General features: G+C 40.2%; 1 protein-coding gene across 9 annotated transcripts in view; it reads left to right on the plus strand.

The window, feature by feature from the left end:
- The window catches only part of cacnb2a (calcium channel, voltage-dependent, beta 2a), a 69,177-nt gene that overhangs the window by 39,333 nt on the left and 19,207 nt on the right, over window positions 1-10,637 (plus strand). For 7 of the 9 annotated variants that reach the window (XM_032504150.1, XM_032504154.1, XM_032504155.1 and 4 more), the window contains one exon: window positions 9,204-9,323. In XM_032504150.1, coding sequence (XP_032360041.1) covers window positions 9,204-9,323 — 120 coding nt within the window. Of the gene's footprint in view, window positions 1-5,671; window positions 6,030-9,203; window positions 9,324-10,637 lie in introns of those variants that run through there. The other 2 variants (XM_032504152.1, XM_032504159.1) reach the window with 1 other exon arrangement.

Raw genomic sequence — 10,637 nt, forward strand, 5'->3', positions numbered from 1 at the left:
CAAACAACAGAGCTACATGTTGAAATTGACCGGAATTCTCCTTTTAAAGTGCAGTTTTCTACTGATGTTTTCTTTCAACTAACTAATCTCTAACTAAACTAAAATCTCATAGTGGCGCCTTTCTGCAATGTGTTCATTGCACCAAAGGATATTGCAATGATGATAAAAAACAATAGATTGTGCAGCCCTAACCTGTATGGGTGTTTGAGGGCTGGTTTACCAATGTCAATGCTTTTAGACATCATGTGTTGTATGTTTTTGCCAGAATCTTAAATCTGTGACATTGATCAACCTTTAGGCTCTAGTGATGGCAGTACTTTGGTCCAAACCAAAATATATGTCAAGAACTATCGGATGGATTTCCATGACATTTGGTGCAGACTCTGATGTTCCCCGGAGGATGAATCCCAATGATGTTTGTGATCATCCGGCCTTTCATCGAGCAACCATCAAGTCATTTTGACCAATACTTTGGATTATGACTAAATACATGCAATAGTCAGGACATTCCCATCAACGTTGGCTGTACTTTTTAGTTTGTTTAGTGCTAATTAGCAAAAATTAGCATGCTAACCACTAAAATGGTGAACATGGTAAACATTTCTACCTGCTAAACATAAGCATGTCAGCATAATACCAGTAATAGTGAAAGTACATGTTTGTATCAGCTTAATTGTTGTAACTTTTTTTTTTTTATCATTTCATTTTATTATTGTGAATTGTATCTATGTTAAAAATGTACAATCATAGCAGACGTGCGGACAAAATGCTTGTTAATATAGGAACATATTCAAAAGGCGTATCTACTTTTAAGTCCCCTTACTGTGTGCTTGGCATCTAAGTTTCTTAGATGATGTGATTGACAGCCAGTGAGTGCATCACCTCAATGGGATGATGCACTTATCTAATGCACTGGCACGTGAGGTGCTGGGTAAACACTTTTTTCATAGGCCTGTCAGAGTCACCTTGACGTTCATGCAGCCAATCCTTCTTTTGCCACGCCACAGGGATCATTACTCTCCCCTCTCTTCTATCTCTCCTCATTTCTCTCTCAAACTCACTTTCTTTTTCTTTCACAGATGTACATACAGTTTGTCTTTCACTCTCTTGCTCAGTTGGTATTAATTCCTCCATGTGAAATATTGGTAAGTATTCATTGTTGCAGTCACACATCTCTCACTCTTGTCTGTCATGTCTGCTCTCATTGTCTCTGTGTGACGAAGGAGATGCCGTTTGTGGACTGATAATTTAATTGACTTTGTTTTTCACTGAGTGAAGTGGCAGTGATGGACAGATGGCTGCAAAAAGAAGCTTTGGTTCCAGCCTAGAATGAGTCATGCCAAGCCTGAAACTGCTAGCACACTTGCTCAGCCCATTGTCAGCCCATTGCAGTGTCGTCTGTCAGCTAGAACTGAACATGACTTGGCACAAGCAATAATCTTCATTCTTCAATCATGATGCATAATGTGACGCACCGTGTTGACCATACTGCCCCATTAGATTCACTGCAGAATTTTAGCTGTTTTTCCATTTTGTTAGTACGTCTGAATTTTTAATCTTCAGTTGAGATTTGGGTTTTAAGTGGGTGAAGTTTACAAACTTCATAACTTTAAACCATGGGAATCCTAGTCTACATTTACTTGTTTTTTCTTCCTTTCATATCACAAGATAATGGCATGGTGCTACTACATGTCTTGGCTAAGAATGACATAATTTTTTAGAATTAAGCAAAGCTTATTCTCTGTTAATAAATACCATCCATTGTGTGTGCTACTTTACGTTACAGCAACACTAGCTATAACACTAGGTATGAGCCATTATGTTTACTGTAGCCACCATCTTAGCTAAGTATGTTAGCATGCTAATATTTGCTTGTATCTACCTACTTCTATCACTGTAAAAAGATGATTGTAGATGCCTGTGCATTTCATTATGACATAGTTAACACTGAAAAGAACACATTTTTTATGTACAATGCATCAGTCATTACATTCACAAGTGCTTGGGCTTTAGTCTAGAAAAGTCTAGAAAATGCAAAAAGGTGCACATAACTGCCCTTATTTTGTTCTTTCTTTCTAATCCTGAAACAGGAGGGAGATGAGAGGAGTACAGTAAGGGGTCGGGATGGGAAGGAACGAAAAAAGTGGAAACAAGTGTGAATGGGAGAAAGAAGAGTTGGAGAACATTTGGGGCACTGCAAGGAGATGGGCCATCAATGTGGAGATAATAAAATTGGGAAAAGTAAACAAGCTGTAAGTGTGCAGTGTGGCCTTAGTGGAAGGAAAGAAGCAGCACTCTTACTGTATGTAAGAATTGATCTAAAAAAGTCTAAAAGAGTCTTGGCAAGAATCCTTGACCATGAGAGCACTTTATAGCTCACGTACAGAGCCGTTGTTTTCTGCATGACTACAGCACTCCATTTTTATAGTGGAGACAAATAGAGAATAACTCATTTAGCGGCTAACATGGAAGCTTTCACATCATGAATGTAGTCCTCAGTGTAACGGCTCCATCCACTATAAGTGATTCTGTCAGACGCAGGAGGCAGGCTGACTCACAGCCTCCTGTTTCACTGTGGTGATAGCCACACTGACTTGGAATGGTCTAGTGTAATGATCGCCGTGCCACGGCTGTATATAGAGGTCATTGATGGTCTTACAGCAAGGACCTCTGTCCAAATGAATCAATAATGGCGGTATAGAAACCACAGAGACCATTGCCCTTTTTCGTCCAATAGTTGTTGACATATTTCAGTCTAGACTTAAGTAGATGTCTGTCAACCAGTTGCCAGGCCACTTGTAGGGCTACAAAAATCACTGCCATCAAATAAGATGCGATTTGCAGCTTTTACAGGCTCATGGTAAAGTGTCAAAGTTAACGAGCTTCCTTTAATTGTTAGATTTGCAAGGTTTTCAAGAGTCAACCGTGTAGATATGTCTTTGAGCAGGACACCAACTTCCTGCTACTTTGAAAGGAACTGTGATTCTCAGACTGCTTGGGGAGCCCAAAGAGCACCTCTCCTCATGGATTAAAGCAGTTAAACTGCTGTTAGATTAGTAGTGGTCTGTGTGTTGTTGACACAGTGCTGTCAGTATTGGTGTGGCAGGGGGTCTAGAGGTCGGTCAAGTCGGGCAGCTGGGGGCTCGTTCTGTCGCTGTGAGTCTTTGTCAGTGTTGCTATCAGAGTGCAGCCTTCACAGTTGCACCACTCTCATCTCCGGGCTCCACAGCTCCATGTTCAGAGCATCTGTGCCCGGCCCTGAGACCTCTGGAGGCTAATTTTAACCCGTGTTATTGAAACATATGTGACCATTGCACAATTTCTTGAAAATCACGCAAAGCTGGGGATTGATGTACTGTTTTCTTTCAACTGCTGTTATAGTTGAGGTGAGAGGTTCAATGTTACGATGGACAAGATAAATATTGTCTTGTCCACCATTCCCATCCATTTCTTTTGAAAACATAATCTACCTTAGGTAATTGCCTTGGTCGTTTGGCTAATTGGTCTTAATGAGCTAAAATCACATCATCCTCCCCCAGCCTTTCCTTTAATGTAAGATGTGTCATTTTAAAGTGTGCATGTCATGTTGAAAAGTACCTGAGCAGATGGAGGCGTGTCATTGATTGGTTATGATAAGCATCACTGATTAGCTTGTCATCCTTTGATCTACAGTTAGTGCTCCTTGGGGAGGGACTGCTGGTCATAAACCAACAAGGTCATTTCAATCGCTGGTCACACAGGTTGACCCCTGCCTTCTCTGACCTCACACAACCTGACCACAGGTCAGACCGAGGAGCATCATGCATCAGCACAGCAAATGAAAAAAAGCCTTTTGAATAATCATTCTGCAGGGTTTAACTTTGGCTGTTCCTTCATGAGTGAGGATGGAAAAATTTTAATTAACGCCTTAATGATTCTCATTTGGCCTGTGTGGCTTTGCAACACTCCGCTCACATGCAATGAATCACAGCTGATCTGACAGGTGAGGATTTAGAGCAGCTTTCACCTCAGAATCCCTAATGCAGATCAGAGTGAAGAAGAGATTATTTAAAAAAAGATACTGAGTCTTATTTCTTTGTCTCACACACAAGCACACAATTATCGATTAATCTGCTGATTATTTTCCTAACTGACTGTTTTGTCTAAAGGTCACAGCAATGCAAGGAAAAGTTTTATAATTTAATTTGTGGATATTGGATGAATACAGTGCATTTGGACATACACAACAGAATAATTTCCCAGATTGGCATATTCAGAAGTCTTGTTTTGCCGGACCAACAATCCAAAACGCAAAAATATTTTGTGTTTATTAGCTTCGCCAAATCCTTACATCCATGAAGCTAAAACCAGAGATTTTTTGCATGAAAATTATTTAAATGAATAATTCAAATTAATTTTCTGTCAATAATCTAAATATATATTATCGATATATCTGCTTTATTTTTAATTAATTATTTTCTCGATTTTCTTTCCTCTATAAAATATTAGGAAATTGTGAAAGAAATTCCCACAGCCAAAGATAAAAGATGAAAATTGCTCACAATGGTTGTTGTGACATCACGACGGCTTCCATTGGACCAACCCAAATTAATACAGATACAAAAAGGGGATGTTTGTTGTGCAAGCACTGCAGTCAAATTGAAAAAGAAATATGAGAAAAGCCTATTGTATTATAGCAGAAGAACCTTTTGTGTCAAATTCAGCACCGTTGTTTAGCATTTGCAAACCAGTACCCATTCAGAAATATGAAAAGAAACATCAGGTCCCTGTTGAAGATAATTTTGTTTTAATAAAGCTGTCTTGTTGCTTTAGTCTACACAATAAATTTAAAATTAAAATCAAGATAGGCGACGGGTGTGACTTATTTTGGGCTTGCAAAGGAGGACTTGAAAGGAAAAGTCTGAAATCCAGTGCATAAATCGATAATCAGAAAATGATGAGCCTGATGTGATGCATAATAAAAGTGATCATATTTTCTCACCTCTGAGAAGATGGCGATGTTACGCCTATTTTATCAACAACTATAAACGATTCACAACGGGATGAACGTAGTGTGCTTTTGACTAAAAAGAACAAGACAGCATGCACTGTCGACACATACACACTATCCATATAGCACATGCACACCATCACTGCAGAGCCACAACGAGCAGATGGACTGACTGTGAGGGGTAACTGAGGGAAAAAATAAGGGGAGTGACAGTGAAAGAGGAGGAGGAGGAGGGGTGGGTAAAGACGGAGATACTGAGGTAGAATCACTGAAGGAGTGTGCAGGACATGCACTGACAGGCTGAGACAGAGAGCGAGAAAGACGGAGCTTGCAGCACCTGAGAGGCTGCCACTTCATTAGCATCAGGAGGAGAGTCGGTCACAGGCAGCCACACCAGGACTCATGTAGATTGACTGCTGTTATCCATCGCTTGTGGAGCAGCAGGGCAGGCTACAGTGAAGGAGGAGCAAGGCTGGAGCCAAAGCATGAACAAGAGGCTAAGAAACATCGCTGCCACCTGACTTATACGGGGAGTCAGCTTCATCACTTGCAGCGGCAGTCTGAGCACTGGAGGAGACTGGTGCAGACGGGGAGAGAGCTGCTGAGATTATGCGCGGGGCAGAAAGCTCCTGTGGATTCCCCATATTTGGCGGCGGCAGCAGCAGCAGCAGCAGTAGAAGCAGGAGCTGTGTCTCTACAGATAGCTGCAGAGCTAGCTGGAGCTGCAGCAAAACAAGGAGCCCCAACTCCAAAAATATTTATTCACCCAGAGATGAAGGTAGCATTTACAGCCAAGGTGTAACAGGAACCAGCTGTCCATGTTGCCACATTGTTAAATGCACCTGTAGCCAAAGCAGTGAAAGCCGCTGCAGTGCTGGTTCAAAAGTGATCCCAGCAGGGCAGTTAGGTGTAGTTGTAGCAGTAGCAGGAGGGAGCAGTGGCTCAGGACACTGAATGACCAGTGTGGCTGATGAAGGCCACCTGGATCCGCTTGCTGAAACGAGCCAAGGGAGGTCGCGTCAAGAGCTCCGATGCCTGTGTAAGCAGATTTTTGAGGGTGTTTACATTATCAGTTTTTTTGTGTGCCTGTGTATGTGTACGTCTGTGTGTATCTACTTCATCCATCAGTCCACAGTGTTGGGGTCAGTGTGGCACAATTGTGTATTGCCTGCTGATGACGAGAAGCAGGATGTTGTTATCAGTTATGGATGTCAGATTCTGGGCAGTGCTCCATATCACCTCCCTCTGACCCACTGGGACGCTGTTCTTGGTCACGTCTTGATGAAATAATCATCCCAGGTACTGTCACCTGCACTTCTCAAGGTCAAGTGTAGCTCATAAAAGAGAAGGTGAATGTGCAACAAGATGCCAATTTAGTACATATATGTGATCCAAATATGGAAGTGCTGCATATTCAAACTCAAGTTTAAGCAGAGTTTGACTCATAGTTTAGATGCTTGTTGTTGTTGTTGTTGTTGTTGTTGTTGTTTTTTAAAAGCCACTGGGAGATTAATATGATCATGGATGTGATGACAGCAAAAGCAGCCCATGGTTATTTAATGAGCTTGCTTTCAAATGAGTTATTCATAACCGGTACATCTTGGGGGAAGATGAGAGACACAGAGGAAATTGACAAGCAGCAGGGTTTTATTGTTAGATGGAGGACATAAATACAAATAACCTTGTATTATGTACAGTAACGACACTTATCATATCATGAATATTATCGTATCATTATATACATAAGTCAGGTAATGTAAGTGGAAAGGACATCCTCCTTTGTGTGTATGTGATGGCTGGGTAATTCTGATCAGGCTCAGAGTGAGGGAGGCTATTTTTAACTCAGACAGCAGAGTGTAATGGTGCAGTGAGATGAATGAAAGGCCTTGTGTGGGTGGTATAGTAGCGTGCAGGTAAAGGCTCACATTGCCTTCACTTAGTTAAAATCCCCCCTTTTAATGTTAGACTCTCAATTATACTTAACTGAAATGAATATGTGGCACTGGGAGATTTTTCTGTTGTGTATTTCCAAATGTACTGTATTCATCCAACATCCACAAATTAAATTATACAACTTTTCCTTACCATGTTGTATGTTTTTCATCAGTATTACATTTCAGTTAGCTGTAGCTATCAGTGCTGTCCTTCAAAGCCAAAATCCAGTAACAACATATTGAAACCAAAATTGTACTTGTCTTATTTTTTTACGTATATAAATTATATTAATTACTTATGTGCAGTTGATATTATCTTTTAGCCCATATAAGTGTATGGTTTCAAAGAAAATGGCTAAAAACTGTTTAAGCAAGAGAGACAAATTTAGCTAAACTAGCTGGTAATATACAAAAGCTACCTTACACCCTACCTGTTTATTGTAATTGAAATGTTTCAATTGTGATTAACTAAATCTGGTCATGGATAATGAAAATGGCTGAACTGGTCATGCTAACGGTTGGTTAACAAATTCATGATTTGGTGAGGTTAAGCTACTTTTAAATCCCATTTTAAAGGTATTACATCCTAAGTGTATACTGTACATTGTATAGCTTTCAAGATAGAGGGTAAGCCTAAAGAACACATTTTGTGTGCTGGTGCTGTGTTTTTCCTGCCTTAGCTTTTCCTAATGGAATAGTGCAGTTTTTAGGTTGTATGTATATTCTATGTCAATGAGTTTCAGGTTGCATGACAATAAATTTTACATCCTATCCCCTTTTTTAATCTTTTTGTTTTCAATTTCAACTTATCTGGTGTGACTGTTCTCTACCATTTGTAGGGCATTGTAAACGCTTTGGTCTCTATAGCAGTAACGTGCAAGTATTACCTTTCAGCATTCAGCTTGTAACTACCCCAGTAATTATTTATGGTCTGTTTTCATGTAGTATATAAAGAGATGAGTGTGTGTGGTAGTGTGCACCAATGCACTTAACTCAGGAGTGTGTCTAAGGTTGTAACTGTGTGTGTTTTGCTTGGGGGCGGGCGGAATCTCCGTGATCTGTGTAATGAAAGTACAGTGTAACGTTTGCCTTTTACAGAGCGAGTAATAACCAAAAATACCATGATTACTGGGATTAAACTATATTCTCGGTTATATTTGCTGTGAATAACACATTCAGTAAACAGAAACATAACTCTTGCAGCACACATCAACAGAGGCGCAATATTAGCTCACACATAAAATAGCACCCTCGTGAATTAGCCTAATGTTGGTAACGTACATTCATAAATCCTACATAACATTGTCATCAGACTTACTTTTTGATGCACGCACACAGTAGTATTCACAAAGTTAGGCCAATGACGGGATAAAGGAAAGTGTGATAGCATTCCATGTTAATGCTTTTTCTCCCGATGTGTCCAAGCCAAGGCGCAGAGGATGACCTGACCGCATGCTGAGACGTTACTAGGCCAGGTAGAGCAAGCTGCTATACTGACAGGGAGAGAGAGAGACTGTATCACTACAGAAAGGTTGCACTTAAGGGGGGGAAGTAGCTTCCACTTAAGGGGAAGCACCGCGCCAAGCTCGACGCAGGTGTCTTTGCTAGTTTAAGACCAACGCAGTTGTCAATTTTCCGTCCAATAGGATTAGCATGTGTCTGACAGTGTGGGGGACGTGGCATCACGATGGTGGCTCTCCATCGTGACGCTGGTCAGCCATGGACGATGATATGGCACAACCCTAATACTGGACCTGGTGTTCTTTCATTATTCCCCCAGTATTTCTCACACAAGGAGAGAAAGCTAAGGATACAAGAGCTGTTGGTGATGTCATTTGACTCTATAAAAGCCAGTTTATGTCCTTTTGGCATCTTTTCTCAAGAAAAGGGGAAGTGTCCACAATGTGCTACGGCTTTGTTTTCATCAAGATGTTGCAGTGATGTGATTGATAGTAGAACAACATGACTGCTCATTTTATGGAGCACGGCCTTAACATTCATTATTTCATGAAATCAACTGAGATTCCTGTGATGATTAGAGCTTAACACTTTAGTCTGTGTGAGTGTGTTTGCACATTTGTAAGTTGCACATCATACGCTCAACTCCCAAAGTTAACCATTTCTTTCAAGAGGAAGGGCAATGCAAGGCAAATTAAGTCCTTAAGATGCTGTGAAGCCACTGCTTCTCCTACACCTGTCATTTTTAAAGTGTGAATACCAAATCAACAAAATTATTTATATTTAGTATTGCTAAAGTGTAAATGTCTGTGTCTCTGCAGGGTTCGGCCGACTCCTACACCAGCCGTCCATCAGACTCCGATGTGTCCCTTGAGGAGGATAAGGAGGCAGTGCGCAGAGAAGCAGAGCGACAGGCTCAGGCACAGCTCGACAAGGCCAAGGTTGGTATCCAAATTTCAACAGCACTAAGGTCCCTCTGTCCAGTTGTAGGTCAGGGACACTTTGAACAGGTGGTGCAGACTTTGAGAAGGTGTGTGTGTGTGTGTGCGCGTGTGCGTGTGTGTGTGCGTGTGCGTGTGCGTGTGCGTGTGCAGTTTTGTTTGTATAGTGAAACCTGCCACTGGTTTCACACTTTTCCACTGATCGACAGATGATTAGAAAAGAAGCATATCAATGCACCCTTGTAACGTCAAGGCAGAAGAAGACTGCAAGATAGCGAACATAATTGTAATTGATTGAAAAAAAGAAAAAACAGCTTTGCAAATGTTTTGTTTCCTATAAATAACAGGATTTAATAATACATTTTAAGTAGAAGTGTCTGTAAAAACACTCAAGGTTACCTTACATTAGATAGAAACATGATAAAACAGCAAGACAGGCAATGGAAAAAAAACAAGACAACGGAAAGGGAGAAAAAATACACACTTTAACCATGTTTCCATACACGTGCTTTATGCAAATTAAGATCGAATGAAAAATGCCTTATGGAAAAAGTAAAGTTAGATTGGATTTCATGAATAACGACACAAAGTGTGTAGGTTTGATTGCATTGAATAGTGGCTTATATGATCAACTGATGGAAACGTAAACGTTTGCCGAATGAATTATAAATTGATATTCTGTTTTAGGTAATTTTATGGTTGCAACCATACAAGAAGTTTTAGGTCTTTTCTGCTTTCTTTGCAGACATGGCGAGTGTCAAAAAAGACAAATATAAGTGGACTACCGAGAAGACAAGAGACTATTTATATTTAATTTACAAGTGAAATATAACGGCTATTATTAATAGCAAAAATCTAACAAATGACATGATTTATCTGCATTATCATAGCAATGTTTTGATAGCCTCATAGCCTTATTATAGCTTGATATGTTGCTATCAGCCGCCACATAAGTACTGTTCAATATTAATAATTTGTAGGTAGCTAGGCAATTTGACCACAACACAGCATGTGACACAGGTTTTTTATTTGCTTAAAAGCCGTTAAATGGAAACACACATTCCTCGGCTTTATTCACATGCATGTTTTTGGTGAACAAAAAAAAGTAGATGGAAACATAACTAATGAGGTGTGGTTAGAGTAACTGAAACAAATTTTTGTTTATTGGCAAGACAAGGGCAGAGGACCTTTTAAGACTAGGTTTTAAGGGTTAAAGTTAGAATTAGTTTTAGGTAAACTCAAGGCAAGGCATGGCAGCTTCATTTGTGTAGCACATTTCACCAACAGGGCAATTCAAAGTGCTTTACACAAAAA

This window comes from Etheostoma spectabile, chromosome 22, assembly GCF_008692095.1.
Source record: "Etheostoma spectabile isolate EspeVRDwgs_2016 chromosome 22, UIUC_Espe_1.0, whole genome shotgun sequence".
NCBI classification, from domain to species: domain Eukaryota; kingdom Metazoa; phylum Chordata; class Actinopteri; order Perciformes; family Percidae; genus Etheostoma; species Etheostoma spectabile.